Source organism: Mixophyes fleayi, chromosome 1 (assembly GCF_038048845.1).
Source record: "Mixophyes fleayi isolate aMixFle1 chromosome 1, aMixFle1.hap1, whole genome shotgun sequence".
In the NCBI taxonomy this organism is placed as follows: domain Eukaryota; kingdom Metazoa; phylum Chordata; class Amphibia; order Anura; family Limnodynastidae; genus Mixophyes; species Mixophyes fleayi.
The window spans coordinates 216,244,661-216,264,161 of record NC_134402.1 but is presented as its reverse complement, the minus strand read 5'-3'; the positions used below and the strand labels follow the sequence as shown (position 1 = coordinate 216,264,161).

General features: G+C 40.1%; 1 protein-coding gene across 1 annotated transcript in view; it reads right to left on the bottom strand.

Moving 5' to 3' along the window:
• LOC142149890 (cartilage oligomeric matrix protein-like) overlaps positions 1 to 14,828 on the bottom strand; it is a 176,159-nt gene extending 161,331 nt beyond the window's left edge. Inside the window, exon 1 of the mRNA XM_075205191.1 lies at positions 14,750 to 14,828. Within this exon, the coding sequence (XP_075061292.1) occupies positions 14,750 to 14,819 (70 nt within the window). The 5' untranslated portion in view covers positions 14,820 to 14,828. The remainder of the gene's footprint in view (positions 1 to 14,749) is intronic.
• Positions 14,829 to 19,501: the final 4,673 nt, after the last annotated feature.

The following is a 19,501-nucleotide window of genomic DNA, read 5'->3' as shown; positions in this document are numbered from 1 at the left end:
AGATAGGGGAGAGAAGTAGTTGGAGAGAGGTGGAAAATTGTTGAAGATTAATAGAATTCAGATTTCTACGAGTATGAGGAGGCTTGGTTGAGTTAGACAGTAGAGAGGTTAGAGCAGTGGGGGTGAGAGTGTAGCTGATAAGGTGATGATCCGAGAGGGGGAAGGGTGTATTAATAAAGTTAGAAACTGAGCATAGTCAACTAAATCTGATTGTACTCAAACCATTGTCACTCCAATGTGTTTTGATTTTCTTACAATGCTCTTAAAATGTTTGGATTTTAAGAGGAGAATTTAACATGTATGGACAGATTTATACTTATCACTTATGCCTTACAAATAAAAAGGACAAAAAAGCATATGCTATCTCTGACTATAAAACTAGAATCTATTCTTCTCTATTCTTACCTCTAATGTGTAAGTGAACAGCATATAATGGCATGTTACTCATAATCTTCTGAGAGTGCTTTCAAACAGCCAGAATTTGTGTTCAATGCAGCAAATCAACCTGTAATTTAGTTATCAAGATAATTGCTACTCTGACATTATTCTAAAGGTTAGAAACTACTGATCTGTTGTTAAACTGGTTGCAAGAACCATAAATTATTTAAGATTTCTCTTCAGGTATTATTAAAACATGTTTTTTTTTTCTTTGCAGAAATAAAAGTCATGCTAATGAAATTGTTTTCCATGGAAAGATTTAGACACAAATAACGGTATTCTATGAGTGCTTTGAAAAAAAAATGCTTCTCCATTGCTACTGTATGAAATATGTTTCTCAAAAAGACCTATTAAATAGAAATTACAATAGACAGCAAAGGTTTCCCTGCATTAAAGGCAGGTTCATATGTGGAGGGGAACAGGCTTTCATGTTTTCCTGTAATTTAATTTTAGTTCATTGAGCAATTTTATGAACAAATGAGTTGTTGACTCAGTCAGTAATTTAGTGAAATAAAAGATAAGTAATACAATGCATAACACTTGAAAAAGAAATACTGACATTCCAGTTGTGCAATATTTATTTAATATAATGCAATATGTGGAAATAAATAGGCAGCCCTTATCAATGCAGAGGCATTGTATTTTCACTTAATGTAGCTGGCTGTGAAAATAAACTGCAAAATAAGAGTTTCGGGGTGTTTTGCAGGGCTATTCTAACGTAGAATTTGTATGGAAAACTTAGGCAGATTCAAACACAAAGGAAAATTAAGGGATTATTACGGATTATTTATCAATGTATTGTAAAAAATATACTTGAGGAGGTATCAAATATATAAAAAATAGAAATGGCAATCAACACTGATAATAGTATAAACTCTGTGAACCGGACCTCATAGTAGGTTTGGTAGGTATGTTAAAACACTTCAGATCCGAGGAATATATTTCACATAAACACAATAAGTCAGTGAATATAATGTTGATACATGATTTTGATACCTCCAGGAATGAATCACCTTGATGGTGACAGGTCTTAGATCATCAATCCATAACGGTGACTTCTGGAAGGGAGAGTTGGCAAATGATTTGCACTTACGATTTCCAATAAATATTCCTTGGCTGTGAAAAAGTCCTCAAGGAGAGGACGAAACGCGTCGTCGATATATCAATCTGTGTAACAGATGGACCGCTGATAGATAGATCTTAGCCAGTTCGACCTTATACTGTATCAAAGTGGAACTTCACATTGTAATCTCCTGTTGGTACTCAGAACCCTGAGAGGTGCACACCTATCTCATACAGAGTCTATCAGCTGTGAGTAGCAGAGACGGGGTTATGAGTTTGAAACTCCAACGTGGAATCGGAAAGTGCAATTATTTGCTAATACCCATGGACCTTTCAATCAATAGCTGAATGGTAGCGGAGAAGGTGACATGGCTGGATACTGTTTATTGGAGAACGTAAGCGCAAATCATTTGCTAACACTCCCAGCAGTCACCGTTACAGATTGATCGAAGACCTATCAACATTAAGGTGATTTATTCCTGGAGGTATCAAAATCATGTATCAACATTATATTCACTGACTTATTGTGTTTATGTGTAATATATTCCTCGGATCCGAAGTGTTTTATCATACCTACCAAACATACAGAGTTGATACTATTATCAGTGTTGATTGCCATTTCTATTTTTTATATATTTTTGGGTAATATCATGTGAAATTTTTATGTGTATGTAGAACTTTTTTATATTGATTAAATACAACATTATTTTTTGCAATCCTCGTGGATAAGACATCCTTATTATTTTTCCTACCCATATCTATTTACATTTATTGATAACCCCTGTGTGCCTTTATTCTGCGCTATATATATTTTTATTCGTATTGTCGAAGTCAGCAAATTGGATAAAGTTATTTCAATTAAAATCGAGCAAACTTGGTTGTTTTTGTCTGAAAAGATGCGTACGGTACGCTACAGCGTACAAGGGCACGCTACGGCGTGAAAGGGCGTACGCAGCTACTACACGTGGCAGCAACAGTATTTGGTCTTTTACCATACATTCGCACAAACACGCATACTTGTAAAATAGTACACACTAATGGTAGTTGCAACACATAGTCAGTTATGTCGAAATATAGTAGTATTTATGTTTTATATTAAAGTTATATGCACATTAGTGAAATATATGGAACAGGTTGAAGGAATCATATCATGTGTGGTATCATAATAAACCTCTTAACATTTGCTACTGTTTGGTTCACTCTGCGAAGGAATCGCAGAGTGCATACGCAAGTTATGAATGATAGGGAATTATGGACTACTTAAGACTAAGGAATCTTGGCGGGAAGAGCAGAGCATACCCCCTGGAGAGATGACCCCCTCCTTTGGATTCCTTAGGATGAACTAGACAATGATTCTTGTCCCCAGACTTCAGGATTGAATGACTGCACACTGGATCCAGAGCGCCTGCGATAAGTAACAGCTGTATTTATTATCACTTCGCTTGAACATATTATACTACTTTTTGCGAATGAATCTTTGTGAGTTGGAAATACAAATCGAGGTTCGACAATCGTTATTGGTTAGCGACAATACGCACTTAACAGTATTTACACTTAAATTGTTGTCCTAATAATGCTGTTGATGTCATTATATTGTCGACCTTATAACCTTGTCTTATTTTCTGCTCATCAATCATATCATATTATGTCAATACAAGGGTTGGTGGGAGGGCCCAAGGACAATTCCATCTCACCACTTTTCTTTTCCGACACAGCTGTGTGGCACTGTTTCCTAGATGTGCTATAAACTGCCGTGTGTTTGTGCCGTGCTTTGTCGCTTAGTAACCAGCTAGCTTGCTGCAATTTTAGAGTTCATTGACAGCACTGTTAGCTTAGCTACCTTAAGCCCATTGGAAGCTTGTTTTTTGGGGGCCCAAAAAAGACAAGCATTTCAGCCACAAAAGTGGCAGTCATTGTCGCTGAAGTGCATGGTTTGTTAAACTGTACATGTCTTTTTTTTAAAATCCAACATAAGGGTGGGTGGGAGGGCCCGAGGACAATTTCATCATGTACCACTTTTCTTTTCTCTCACTGCAGTATGGCAATGTTTCATACATGTGCTATATACTGCCATGTGTTTGTGCTGTTTCTTTGTCGCTTATTAACCAGCCAGCTCGCTGCAGTCTTTGGCCTAAGCTGAATGAAAATAATCTTGTGACCTGTGAGGTGGTAAAAATTGAATGGAAATGACTTGAAATTAATGTTATTGAGGTTAATAATAATGTAGGAACAAAAAGTGCCAAATTATGGGATGTTAGCATTTTTTGTCAATTTTTGCAAAAAAATACAGATCCAAAACTAAAACCAAATTACGTTAGGGCGGATTTGCCAAAACCAAAACAAAGACATGCGGGTCAGTGAACATCCCTAATTTTTAGCAGAAACTGTGGGTATGGAGAAAATTTCCCTAAGCTTAAGTTAAACCAGAACATTGAAAATTAAAGGAGCTTTCATACCTTAAAAGCAAGGGCTCTATAATCTATTCAAAGGGTTAAGGTTAGGATTAAGGTTAGGGATATGGTTACAGGCTGAACATAATATATACGGTAGGTCCTGGCATCGCCGCTTTAAAAACAGAAATCTTACTGTCACAATTGTCAGTGACGCGAATCCCAGGGGCCGGCCTTTTCTGCATCCAGAATTGATGTCATCCATGCCGGACATGTTCTGTGTGTCTTTACATTGACCATGTCTGCTTTATTGTAATAGGTATTTTTTGTCTAAATAGCTGGCGTTATTATCATTACCGAAAATTTGTACCCAGCCCCATAGAGTTAGAGATTAAGACTTCTTTCCTCTTATAGGCACACCTATGTGCATTTTTAGGTTGCAGAGATGTCTCCCCATAGTAGGTGTGCACCTTGAAGTGCATTGGCTAGACCATCTAGATTCAGTGTGGGGAACTCACCTGATGGGCGCTTCCCCGGGGGCTGTCGTTGTCTTCTGGGTGACGGCAGTCTTCTCCGTTTGGCCGGGGCAGTGAACCAATCGGGGCTCACCTCCCGGCAATTTGAATCCATTGCGTGGTGGCGGGGCAATCCGGACTCGCCGCGTCATCACGTAGCGTCGCGGCGATGCTGCGTGATGACGCCAGTGCACCGCCGGCTATTTAAGCCGGCACACGCGCCGCCATCTTCAGTTCGTCGGCGGAGCCAGAGAGAAGAAGATCAAGCCGCGATCAAGGAAAGAAGTAAAGAAGGCAGCGGAGATCACCAGCGGTGGCAGAGAGCCCTTGTCAGGGCTAAGAGCGCCTCTGCCACCTGAACATCACCGGGATCAAGACAAGTAGACAGTGGCTGAGCATAGAGGTGGCGGCAGAGGGGGAAGGAACCAGGAGAAGTTCCCCGAAGACCAGGGAAGCAGGTAAGGCCCTTCTGGGCGCTACCTCTAATGGGCCCCCGCCCGCAGCACATTCTCTTTGATTGAGTCAGGCACAAGGCCCATGGCCACCGTCAGGCGCTAGGCCTGTGGGCACAAGGCCCTTTAAGAAAAGTTAGGGGGCTATAAGCCCATTACAGAGCATAAAGGCCACAAGGTCCTTGTAGTTAGATAGTGGGCTAGTGCCCATAGTTAGGAAGGCCACAAGGCCGAGTGAGGTAGGGGCTAGTACACCTAGGTGACAGGGCACAAGGCCCTAATTAGGGGCTGCAAGCCCATAAGTGTGACAGGGCACAAGGCCCTAGTTAGTGACCTTGAGGCCATAAGTAGAAGGGCACAAGGCCCTGGTTAGTGAGCTCAGAGCCCAAGATAGAGAGGGGGCTAAGGCCCATAATCAGAGCACAAGGCTCTGTAGTCAGCCGGGCAGAGAGGCCCATGGTGTAGGGCATAAGGCCCTGGTTGTGGTCAGTGGCGTGAGAGCCCTGAGCAGAGTAGGGCACGGTCCTGTGTTTGAGGTGAGTACACTAGGTGGGAGGTAACAGTAGAGCAGAAGGCTCCTGTTAGTGCTGTATTAACCGGCTGGTTATTTGGCAGCTGTGTACTTGTGTGGTCAGCCTGCCATATACTGTAGCAGAGTATTATTCCGTCTGTGCGTCAAATATTGCCTTGTATATTGTATTTTGGTGTGCTGTATATTTCTTTCCAGGTGCAAGTCGTCAGGCCCCCATTAAAGGTAGGCTCTTGTTACTTGCTTTTTTCCTCAATTGATATGTACTGTGGGGACAAGTGTAGTTACAAGCTTACACATAGCCAGGGAAGAACACACCGTAGTTTTCCCGTCCTGTAGGTCCCTGGGGTTACGTTGGTTTCCATAGGTGGTGATTGAGTATCTCACTGGCAGTGCTGCACAGCTCAATTGAGTTCCAGGGGCGGCTGGTTGAGTGTCCCAGTCCTCAGTTCCGGCAGGTTCTTTGGTGGTTCCGGAGTGGGATAAGTGTTCCGCTTGAGTGGAGGCAGTCGTTTCGCATTCCGACGGTGACGATCGCCGGTTCCGTGCGGCAGTCGACATTCCAGTGGTGTGTTGTTCCAGTGAGCCTCTTTCGGGCCTCGTGCAGCCGGTCCTTAGGACTCCGTGGGTAACCCCATAGCAAGAGGACAGTCTTCTTGGTACGACCTGGGTGAGGGTGTTAGGAACAGCCCTCCGGAATAGACCATGAGCACGGCTGGTGTTCCCCGTAGAGTACAGTGAGTAGGTCCTGATAGTATACCACACCCAGTTAGAGTTATTGTTATATAATTGAGTTGCGTTACTGGCCATTAATAGTTGTTAGGGTCGGGTCACCTGTTGTAGTAAGTAGTTTTGTGGGTGTACATGTTAGCCTCACTGGTAGCATAGAGGGAGGCTGAGTGTTATCTGTCGCCCACAGGTGTCGGGAAGGAGCAGGAGAACAGAACCGGAAGTTGGAGTGTCCCGGTGAGTAAACGCTTCTGTCTTTCGGTTAGGCCCTCACCGAGAGGTGAGTGGGGTACTTGAGGCAGGACGGATCCTAGTCTCAAGTATCCGTAATCCCGCGCCCTCGGCAAGAGGAAAGCGAGGTGGCGGCAAGCGAGCCTGACTAGAGTGTTTCCGCTCATTGCCGCGGTCTCGGACACTCCTCCCCTGATAGGCCCGGGTTTAATTCTCCATTTTCTTCTCTAGGGCAATACCAGGGAGTGAACGGAGAGTTTTCTTTCTCTGGAACAGAGGTGAAGGCAGGGTCCGGTCATCCATGCGAATTGTGGTAAGTTCCTGAGTACTAGGAGTTTGTCGTCCTCTGAGGCACTTCTCCTCACGGGGTGCTTACATCAGCAATGCAAAACCTAGGTTGTTTGTGTACTCCTGCTAAATGACCTCCACTTGGTGCAGGAAGAAACAGTGCTATTATTGCCAGAGGTAACATTCCTCAACTGCTATCAGAGTTCATCAGCCATAGAGCAATATGCTTTAATTTCCAGCAACAATCAACATATTTTTTATTTATCTGAATATCCAAAAATGAACTGGAGTTTGAATGAAAGACAAACAATTTGAAAAGAGAGAGAGAGAGAGACAGAGAGAGAGATTGCAGGAGGTACACATTTTAAAGAGCTTCTAAAGTGTATTATCACATTCACGTTTTATATAATTTTGTGGAAAGACTGAGACTTTACAATATTGTGTCACAAGCAGTGGTGGAAGTGGCGGTGTATAAGGTGGTATGCCGTAATGTCACTTCTCTTACTGCCTTCATTGTATGACTATCAAATTCCATTCACTTACATTGCAGTTACATTTTTCGTACCGCCACTTCTGCTTTCTCACTTCAACCACTGTTCATAAGTGTCATGCACATTGAGAACAGCTATTTATAAGGTTTAACCCATCACATAACTGTGGAGGATAAGGCCTAAATCATAACTGCAGTGTAAATATGGGATATTTATTGAATCGATTGATAAGTTGAGCTACTAAAGTGTAAAATGTGAAGACAGAAAGTCTGTGGTATGTATATTTGATGGCTCTGCACATTCCAGTGTGAGAAATTAGGAGTGTCACCTGGGGCAGCTTCAAAGAGCCCCTGCTGTGAGATATATCCTGGCCTGGGATGGAGTTTTGACATCTGAATAGACTTTTAGGAACCGCTCAGCATGGTGTCTGGCTCAAAGAGCCCATGTGCTGACTTGGCTATATGTGATGTAGATAAAAAATAATTCAGTTTTAAAATATGCCACTTAAAATCAATAAAAGTAGTGATCAACCAAATATTCCTCAATAGTATGATGAAGGGCAGCTCATATGTCAAATTAAGAATTCTGCCCCACAGAGAAGTTAAGAAAATGAGTGTAAACTCTACGAATACACTGTATTTAGGCGTGTTTGGTATCAAAAGATGGACAAATTCATAGGGGATTTATTAATAATAAAATTGGGTCTGTTTGACGTTTAACAGAAAAGCTAGGTCACATAGCAGAATTGGGTCTTAAATCAGACAACATGCAAATGGTGATTGAAAAAAGTGTCACAGACCACAATCATCAGGAGGTGAGAAGGTGTAAATGTGTCAAAAGCTTAGACCAGTTACAACAAATCAGTCTTTTGGGAAAATCAATCCACATTGATAAGCTGTCCATCTTCCTAGCCAATTTCCCATGGCACCGATTATGCAACTCATGTAAGTGATACTCTGAATGTAACCCCTTTTATTTTAAACTGCTTTGCTTGTGTATGTTATATCAGTTGTTAATTGTTAATTGTTTTTCTTTATATCTGAATGTCCTGTACTTTTGTATATTAAATCTATAATTTAATATGTGGCATTCTTGATACTCTAACAAATCCATTAGCCTGTTAAGAAGAATAGAGCATGACCAAGTTAACCCTTTGAGATGTGATTTGTTGATATATTTAATTAACAAGCTTAATGTGTGCTTGCATTTACATTTCTGTAACAATCTGGAGGAGTGAAGAGTTAACCGTTAACACTTTGTTAGCTGGTGGGGGCCTTGTTAGCCTGCGGTAGCTAGAAGACTTGTGTGCCAATGTGGGACAGTAAATTGGGGTCCTATTGCCCATATTCAATAGGTGGTGGCAAACCTGAAGTATGTGGGGTGTAAGCGCTGTTTTGGGGTGATTCAGTAGGTCTATAACCTGTGTGATAGGTAGAGAGAGACTGCGGGCTGGAATCGTGTGCAACCTCATACAGCAAACACCCAAAGTCACGGCACCTGGGAGCGTGTTCGTGACAATAAGTATTGTCCAGGGTCTAGTAATTAGGTGAACACCGGTATTAGCAGTTCTTTTTGACTTAGTGTCAATTCATTGCTCATTAGTTCTGGTAATTCCCTGAGAAATGTTTGTGAAAAGGACATGGAAATATACGACATAGAAAGTCATTGCAAACACATACTGTAAGTCTGCAATGTGGAAAAAAATTGCTTAAGTGGTCAGTTAGTTCATCTAACGTGTTCCTTAACACTGTGGGTGGTTTACATACCCTACCACATATATTTTATTTTAACAGGAAACAAGTTTTTTTTTTTTTTAAATCTGCAGTTTAGGTTTGATTTGGTTGGCAACCCATAAATGAATATATTGTAGTCTTTTGTGTCACTGATTTATGATAGGTGGAAGTTATGCAACATTTATGTGAATATATAAAATTCTCTGTACTCTGACATATTTAATAATATTTTTGCATTTAACTTAGTAAATATTGGTTCTACCTTACTCAAACAGGTCTTATATAATTGAAAACCAGATTTCCTAAAACCACATGCAAAAAAAACATAACATCTGAAATTCACTTCACTTGTACATCTAAAAACATATAAATATAATAATAAGATGAATCAACAATTTATATTTTTATCATGGCTCTTAGGTCCTATGCTAAATACTAATTACATAGTTGTTAAGGTTAAATTTTGGTTGATCCAGAGGAAATAAAGAAAACAAAAATTCATAGTCCAATTTGTTTTAAAACGGTAGCTAACACCTGTATCACAACATTTATGAAAATGTGTCTGCTGGGGACTTGACAACAATTGGATGTACCTGGTCGGAGAGATCACCCCAGGTTAGGATGTAAAATGTTCATGTGATGCTCAAATCAAATCTCGGCACAGCCAAACATAGCATTTTTACAAAGCTCCAGTTAAACCAAACTTAACATTTCTATGCTGAGACATTTCATTTTGGCATTTATCACTTGATTTTATTTGGATTTAACAGGGGTCATAGGACAATAACAAACCAAACATATTATTTCCACATGTAAACATGTGGAAATAACATGTATTTTTGCATATGTTTTCCGCTGTTTTAGGTGGATCATGCAGAGGTCACATTGAGTAGCAAGCCATATAAAACAGTTCCTGGTCACATCACTGAAAACCTTTACTGCTGCTGATGCATTTTTGTGTGTGGTCACAATGTATCTGCATGGTAGGAGTTTGTAAATAAATGATGTATGTGTTTCCTGGCAACAAAATGAAAGAGCAAGATGAGAGATCAAATGCAGAACATAAATACAATAAGGGAAGTTCTACTAACATTCTTCTAAGTTCACCACCATTTCTAATGTGAAAGATAAAGATCACAACTGCTGATTACAGAATAAGTGGCACATGCACTCACTCTGAAATTTTCCTTCACTGGGAATATTCGCACATTATATATTCCAATAACTGTGCTTATACTATAACAAAATGCTACATCTCCATTTTCTTGTTTGCAGTCTCATGCTAATTCGTGGCTGCATTGACAATGCAGGGTACCTTGTACCTAGAAGAATACTGTATCTTTATTTGTCTGTAGAGTTCATATGGTGATGTTTTGCAGATATACTGGGCTACAGATATACTAATCAAATTATTGTTTCTTATTGTCAAGAATAACACACTTCTTTATAAATCATAGTGAGCCTGCAGATATAGGGCCTGATTCATCAAGGCATACAAAACTAATGTAATGTGCATTTTTTCAAATGCACATCTGTATTCAATGACAAGTGGATCTGAAGAAACGTCTCTTGTTTATTACAGGAGTAGGCAGGGCCAGACTGGGACTAAAAATCAGCCCTGGCATTTAAAGTACACAGGCCCACTTTAATTTGAGCAGGAAAGAAACCGTGTGCCTCCGCGCAGTGTCAACGCCGAAAAGGGCGTGACCACATTGTGTTGTGTGTGTGGCCAACATGGTGCATTGTTACATACATTATAGCAAAACATTACATTTATCACTCCCTCCCAACCACATCACGCCATCCCCCCCAGGTACATTATGACACCCCCAGCCCACTGTACTTATATATGCTCCTGGTGCTGCTGACACCCATCAGGGTTGGAACTTCCTGTAGAGTGAGCAGGGAAGCTCTTAATCTCATGAGATTACCAATTCTTGTGAAAGTTAGAGCTCCTCGGCTTGCTCTGCAGGCTGTGTACTATCCAGGGACTGGGAGCAGCTATCCGCTCCCTCCTGCTAACCAGAGCTGGATTAACGCTCAGAGGGCCCGGGGTATTTAAGACAGGGGGTCCTTATTATGTAACATGGTTATCATTTTAGACAAATGTTAGACAAATACACAGGCAATACTGTGTGCAATACTGTTAGTTGCACGCAGCTCTGCCTTCACAAACAGTATAGTGTGAAGTGGGACATACCTCCCAACTGTCCTTGTAGTCGGACCAAATCTCACTAAACAAGAAAGTCACCAAAATTTGGGACAGTTGGCAGATAGTCCTGCTCTCTCCTACTTGTTCTTCTCACTTTCTCCACCTGTGGCTGCTGGTGTCTTTAGTTGCTGCTTGTCTGGATCCTGGAATGTTGGAGACCATATTTGGTATAAAAATGGGTACATGTAATTTAAAAATCTCCAACCAGCCCTGGTGTTTAATCAATACAACCTAAGTTTTATAATTAGGCCTCCCTCCAGCCTCAACATTAAAATACTAGCATTCACATTTAATAAATAAATCTATTTCCCTAACAACTCCAGCAATAAATGAAATAGCATTTACGTTTAAGAAATATACCTATTTCCTGCAACCATCACTTCCATTAAATAATTCATATTCTAATTTAATAAATAGACGTTATTTTTTCCCTAACAGCCGCATTGTCAATTAAAAGCCCCCAAACCACCCCAGCATTAAATTAAAGGTCCATTCACCCCTTCTTAAATTGCTAGGCCCCAATATTAAATTAAAGTGACCCACATCACCCCACAAATAAAATAGCACCAAATAAATAGTTAGCCCCACCTAAACTCCAGCATTAAATTAATAGCCTACCTCCTACATTATATTAACACTCTCCCCCTTCCCTCATGACTGAGTACGTGTCCCCAATTGATATTAAACCACCATAGAGCCCACAAATCATATTATGCCATACAGTTGTGCCCCCAAATCATATTATGCCACAATAGTGTCCCAGTTCATACAATAGTGCCCCCAAATCATATAATACCATACAGTTGTGCCGCAAATCATATTATGCCACAATAGTGTCCCAGTTCATACAATAGTGCCCCCAAATCATATTATACCATACAGTTGTGCCCCCAAATCATAATATGCCACAATAGTGTCCCAGTTCATACAATAGTGCCCCCAAATCATATTATACCATACAGTAGTGCCCCAGTTCATATTATGCCACAATAGTGCCCCCAAATCATATTATGCCACAATAGTGTCCCAGTTTATACAATAGTGCCCCCAAATCATATTATACCATACAGTTGTGCCCCCAAATCATATTATGCCACAATAGTGTCCCAGTTCATACAATAATGCCCCCAAATCATATTATACCATACAGTTGTGCCCCTAAATCATATTATGCCACAATAGTGTCCCAGTTTATACAATAGTGCCCCAAATCATATTATAACATACAGTTGTGCCCAAAAATCATATTATGCCACAATAGTGCCCCCAAATCATATTATGCCACAGAGTGAACATATTAACACCACTAAATTCTATTTGTATAAACTGGGAGCTTATATAAATATTCATTAGGAACAATTATGGACTATACAGCATCCCCCCCCCCCTGCTTTTCTGTGTGGCAAGCTGTGCCCCCGTTTTAGTGTACTTACCTTCTCAGCTTCATTTCTCTTCTTGTTTCTGTCTTCTCCCTTCTCCTGTCCACTCCTCTGACAGCTTGCAGCAGGACCCGGCTGTCAGTGCACTGACTGTCCGGAACTGGCCCATCTGACCATCGGTCCTTCTGGCATTTGCCAGAAGTGCCAGATGGCCCGTCCGTCCCTGGCAGTAGGTATTGTTTACATACATGGCATTTCAGACAGACACAGCACAGTGCAGGATACAAACAATACATATGTGCAATATTAAGACCCAGCAGAATGCACAAAAACAAAAGTATTCAATTATTGTCACCTGTTAATAATATAATCATTAAGAAACAGACACTGAAAAATATATAAAAAAAAAATGTTTTTCTTTTTTTTTGTCACAAAGTATATTTATAGAGATGTTCTCAATGCATAAAGTATATAAAATTACTTTTTACCGTTGCTCCTGATTGCAAACATAGGTTCTAGCATGCATACACGGACCGTCATCTCTGTCATTTGGCACTTACACCTGCCCAGTTGCTGGTGCAAATGATACAGCTGAAAATCATATATCATACCTCAGAGAGGCCCAGGGCTTGAATTGCCTACGTGCATCCCTTTAACTCCATTAGGAAGCCCATATAATGTGCTGTTGATGCTATATTTTTAGATTTGCTATTGTACTATGGTACTATAGTGCTATTCTGTGTCATCATAGAAAATCTTGCAAATGTAGCAGGGCCCAAAGAGGGTTAGATGCTTTGGGGTTCAATTCGAAGTAGACGCATATGTGCCTTTGGCGCATGTAGGAAAAGACAAACTAATGAAGAGACAGTCGTACTTCTGGTGAATGTAAGTGGTAGCAGTGTGTGTATGTGCGCCTGGCAAAATCATGGGATATGCAAGTGTTAGGCATATGTGTTAGTATTCAATACAGGAGTGGCGTTACACTATTTGTACTCCACTTAATAATGTAAGAAAAACATGTTTTAATACATTATAATGTTGGGAATAATTATGGTAATGTGATCAGATGCAAAAGAGAGAATAATGTTTTATTAACAAAAGCAAAATTCACATTTACTATATTTAAAAACAGTTTACACAACACCTCCACATTAATTATTTATCTATTTAAAAATGAAACGACAATCGTCTTGCCTGCAGCAGACCGTATGCTAAATGAGAATTAGCCAATGTAATTAAATGGCTGTTATTTCATTTAATTAATTGATCTGATATAGCTGGCATGCTAACAAGGGAAATATTATTGGCTGGAGGTCAATTCACAGTCAGCCAATCAGAAGTTGCTAGATAATGTTGCTGATAGTCATCATTACCGGTGGCGTGCGTATCTTTGCACCAGCCGCCAACACCCACGGGCATCCCTGAGCCTGTGGCCACAATAAATTACGTGAACACACCTTAACTTACTTGACCAACGTTTGCTGCCTGCTTTTTCCTTCACTTATTCTGTCTCTCTGGGTGTAAGTACTCATAATTCAAAAATTCTCAAAAAACATGTAGAATTTTTTGTGTAGCTGCACATTGCGAAAATACATATCTTACATAAAAACAGATGTATGTCCAAATATAAATGTTCACCTGTATGTTTAAAATATTGGATTCTCGACTGTCTCTGTAGCAGTTTTGTCATCACATTTGAACTGACTGGATTTTTATTACAGGGCATTACCCTGTCTCCAGGATGAACTATTGCTGGTAGGTGTAAGATTCTCAGGAATTGTTTGGGTCATGGACATGGTTCCATTTAGGGGCTGGGTGATTCTTCACTACAATAATAATATTAGCTAAAATTCTTCTTTATGATTGCCTATATACTTGGCTATTTTACATGTGTAACTAGATAACTTTCTAGGTGACAGCATTATATTCTGAGATGCAGCATTAATATTTATGGATACATAATACCAAGCACTTTTTTTAAAAGAAATTAAAAAAAATGATGGTTGATTATCGTATTGATTGTATACTTTAGAATTATCATTTGTGATTTTTATTTTTAAAATTATATTACTTAGACTAGCAAAAGTTTTGCTACCTACAGTTTGTACCTCACATAATAATTAAATAGGGGCACATACTCACTACAATTCAAAGTAATGTTTTACATTTCATTGCATACATAACTATATTATAATGTAAATAATAAATATGGACACTATCAGTTTTAATAAGTGAATTAGCAATAAGCTTTTTAATACTTGTAGTAAAACTTACATTAAAATAAGTAAAATATTACATACCTTTTCCAGATAGTATCTGACATGATCCATGCAAACTATGAAATGTTAACATCAGCATTAGTGGAAGCATTGTGAGATATCCCTGTTGTACAGTCTGCTTCTCTCCTGCATAAAGTCTCATTGGTTCTGTGGCTGAGGTTTCACTCATTTCTCTGATGAAGCTTTTTTCTTGGATGAAAGTCAAGTATGGCTACAATGCTATAAAACGCTAATCCAGCATCCTATCCAAACAACCAATCATAATAAAAGATTTAAAAATTGCAAAAAGCTAAATTCAAAGTGCAAGTTGCTTTATGTGAATTTAAATGATTTTTTGCTTATATGTATATCAATGTAACAGATCTGAAGTGTTGGGAAATTCCTCACATATTAGGTACTGTTGGAAGCTAGCTATTGATTGGATGGAAACTCTGCCCTGCAGGGTCCTAGAAGTTTATCTTACTAGTTTTATGGAACTGCTTACCTTGGAATTAAACTGCTCTCAGAAAAACAGTGCAACCAAGAAGGAATCACTTTGGGCAAACATTTAGATTATTTTTACCTGTTTTAACGAAAAAACATTTACGTTTTTACAATTAACATCAACTCAAAATATGTCAAATTCTGATCTCCACAAGTTCCCAACGAGGCCCAGGGATGCACCAACTCTACATAGAGCCCTTGAATCGCCCTGCTACAGCTCTGGTATAAGGCATTCCATACAAGAACAGCTGTCTACTTAAATAAACATGTCATTAATTTGACAAAACTAAGTTATATGAGTGTATTTGGCATAGTATGAAATGAGTACAATGTACCTTCATATGTAGATTAGACTTAATGTTCATGTTACTATGTGTAATGCAGAGATTTGCCATAATACAATAAACAAGAGACAGCTGTTCTTTGGGTGGCAACACCATGTGAGAAATTATTTCTACTTTTTTTTGGTAGATTTAATAATTATTGATGTGTTGATATTGTACATTAATCTTGTACAAATGTTTTGGTAATGTATGTAAGTTTGCCATTCCTTTTGCTACCTCCAGCAACAGATGGACTATACTCATCCCTGGTGTCGTGAGATGCCCTGTGGTAGGTTGCGAGCATTAGAGGGAGACATACATGCAGTTCCATTTTAATTTTGATTTGGGGGTAGTGATTTCAATCTTTTTTGGATACTGTTCAATACCTGCTATTAGGATGGCTGATGTGGGCTCCTGTGGGATTTTTACCCACAGAAAAGTACAGGGCACAGTTCCAATCAATTTATGTGTAATGTAATGGATTAAGGGTAAGCAAACAATCCATGTCCCCAGATATTAATATCTTGGAAGCTAAATAACCTTAGTACTACTATGTAGTAATATGTGATTGTGAGACCAATAAGAAATGACAACTGATATTAGATATATAAGCTTTGAGATACGCAGGAACAACAAATAAAAATTAAATGGATCTCTCTTATTAGTATTGATCAATGCTTTTATATTTGGCACTTTTCGATTTCTAAATGTACATGTCAGCTTTCTGAAAACCCCCCTTATTGCAAATGAATTTAGAATATCATTTAGTGTAATATTTATAAAATCCTACAATACCTAGGACATCAAACTGGTCTATCATATTAAATTGACCAGGCATGAAACTGCTTAGCATCACACATATGAAGAAAGATTGTACTTATTTGGTATTTAGCTTTGTATGGTTGCAGTTGACAAATTGCTTCTGAAATACTGTCTTGCTCTTGAATTCAATATAAATGCTATAAAATATTACATTTTCTTTTTTTTTATTACTTCAAAACTATGCCTTCTAGACAGCCACCTCTTGGTACCTTGGGAACTAAACACATAATTTGAGTGTCTAATTGATAATATTTTTTATAATAATACCCAGATAGGGCAATGCAGAGTCAGTCACTATTTATTGTTAGACCCTACTGGGCAATGCAGAGCCAGTGACTATTTATTGTTAGACCCTACTGCCAACAAACTGACATGACACTGCTTTCCAACTCTTACTGGCACCACAGAAAGCAAACATGACATGGCTTCCACCTAAGATATTACGCTAATAGACGCTGAACTACCAGGTAGTGCACCTATATTACGGATAGGAGGTTTAATAGTGCCCATTTGGAAGCAAAGTTTTGTTATTTAATAACTTTAATATTCGGGGAACTGCTTTCCCAGCTCCACATAGTGCTGCATGTCATGACACAAGACTGTAGCCAGCAGTGGTGCCTAATTGGCTACTAGCATTGGCTAATTAGAAGCTGAAAGAGCACCTCATTTTGTCCCATATGGTAACAATGTATGCGGCTGAAGAAGCTATTCAGCAGACTGAGGGAAAGGAGGTGGCAGTAGTGGCCTGGACAGCGAAGGAAGGAGCCACAACCCTGAAAGTGAGAATGTTTCTATTACTGGGCACAACTATTTGCATATTACTTGGCATTAGAAATTACAGACACATTACTGACATACTATTCTTATTGTTGTATGAATATTGACATTTACCAATTATGGATATTTAATTACATAATTTTACTAATAGTAGTAGTAGTAATTGTATTATTAATAATAGCATTTACTACTGATGGGTATTTTAATGGTATGTTACTACCATTAGGCAAAATACTTACATTACTACTGATAGGCATGTTATAATATGTTATAATATTCGTCAACCACCCTCTTAACCTCACTACTGTCACGGGCACTAGGAGTTGCTCCCCAAGTTTCACCAAATGGTACTTTGCTGGAGAGGCGGGGATATGGCACGCACCTCAAAGCAGGCAGGTGAATGATTGGAGCGACAAAACAGCAGGAGAGTAGAGATAGTCTGAGGCAATCAACGACTTGGAGTTGTAAACTGGAGATAATGTAGACACAAAGAGTGGACGTGGATTGGTGATGATAGGTAGAGGAGGAGTCAGTGGTCTGCGTACAGCAAGTTGTACCACTGCTCTGATGGGAAGAATAGGATGGGTGCAGGTAGGTAGCCGGGTAGTCGGTGGTCTGCGTGCAGCAAGTTGTACCACCGCTATGGTGAGGAAACGGATCCAGGTGTAGGTAGGAAATAGGAAAGTCAGTGCTCTGCGAGTAGCAAGTTGTACCACCGCTGTGATAGGAGGACTTGTCCAGGTGCAGGTATGTAGCAGGGAAGTCAGTGGTCTGCGTGCAGCAAGTTGTACCACTGCTGTGGAGGGAGTGAGGACTTGTCCAGGTGCAGGAGGGTGAAGTTGAAAGGCAAACTGGCTGTATGGGAACAGCACGAGTAGAGCAATGTCTTGGAAGGCACAATGAATAGTCTGTATATATAGTTGGTGCCTTGCAGTGGGGAGAAGCTGATCACAGCAGTTTATGCACAATGACGCCAAGTAGTAGCGTGAGTAGGTAACGAGCTTGAGTGACAGCAAGTCCTAACTGGAGCAATGCGGAAACACAGTCTATATGGGTACCTGTACCCTGTGCAATAAACAACAGTGGATGCAACTGGTATGCGAGTAGAATAGATAAAAGTCAATAGTTAGTAACACAAACCCAGTTGTGTAGATCCGGAATCAGCTGGGAGATGAAGCGTTGTAGCGGTATGGGAACCGCCGCTGAGTTGAGCAGGGAAGCAGCGTGGAAGCTGTAACACGATCAGCAGGGTGTCAGCGTTGGAACGGTCAGAGGACCACTGCTGAGTGGAGCCAGGAGCAGCGTTGAAGCTGTGACACGATCAGCGGGATGATAGTGTTGTAGCGGTGTGGGAACCCCCGCTGAGTTGAACAAGGGAGCAGCGTGGAAGTTGTAGTAAGAACAATCTGCACACAGTTTGGAAACTGTATAACGAGTAAAGCTGCAAGCAGTTTGGGATCTGCACACACCTATCTAAGTTCACTGGGAATGAGACTTCAAGATCAGGCCCCTACCGAGGGTTGCAGGTGCCTTTAAATAGGGTGAGGTGATTGATCTGTCAATCACCTCCATGGACAGGTGAAGCTACTAGCGAGACCTGCGCATGCACAGATGGCAGGATAGCGAGCGGCCACGATTCCACACAGGTGTAGGGAGAAACGATGGAGGACCTTGCAGCAGAGTAGAGGCACTCACGGTCCGGTGAGTGACAACTACATTATCCTATTACCACCCGTTATACAATTACTCCTTGACCAACATTGTTGTGTGACAGGATCATTTAGCTTATGAGTCACTTTTACCTTTGCAGTCGGCCAAGCCATGGTACGTGGCTAGAGAACATACCCACTCAACAATTTACATTAATTAAATGGAATTGTTCTTGTTATGAGTGTTTTGTCGCTATCCAATAACGATTGTTGAATCTCGATTTGTGTTTCCAACGCACAAAGATTTATTCTCAAAAAGTAGCAGAATATATTCAAGCAAAATAATAAGTACAGCCGTTACTTATCGCAGGCGCTCTGGATCCAGTGTACAGTCATTCAGGTCTGAAGTCTGTGGTCAAGGTGACTGAACACTACATGAGAGTTACTGCTTATATGCAAACAGAGATACAGTGAAACAATGCAGGTGGTATAGCTTTCTTCTATTGGTCCAGGCATCAGGAGGGTCCAGGGGGTTACACATCATAGGCTGATTCAATCTAAGGAATCCAAAGGTGGGGGTCTCTCCAGGGGATGAGCTCTGTTCTTCCCGCCAAACTGCTCTGTTCTTCCCGTCACACTCCAATTACAATCAGTCCATTTGCATTTGACAGTTAATATCATATTAAAGGTTTATTCCCTAACATCAATAACTAGAGTAT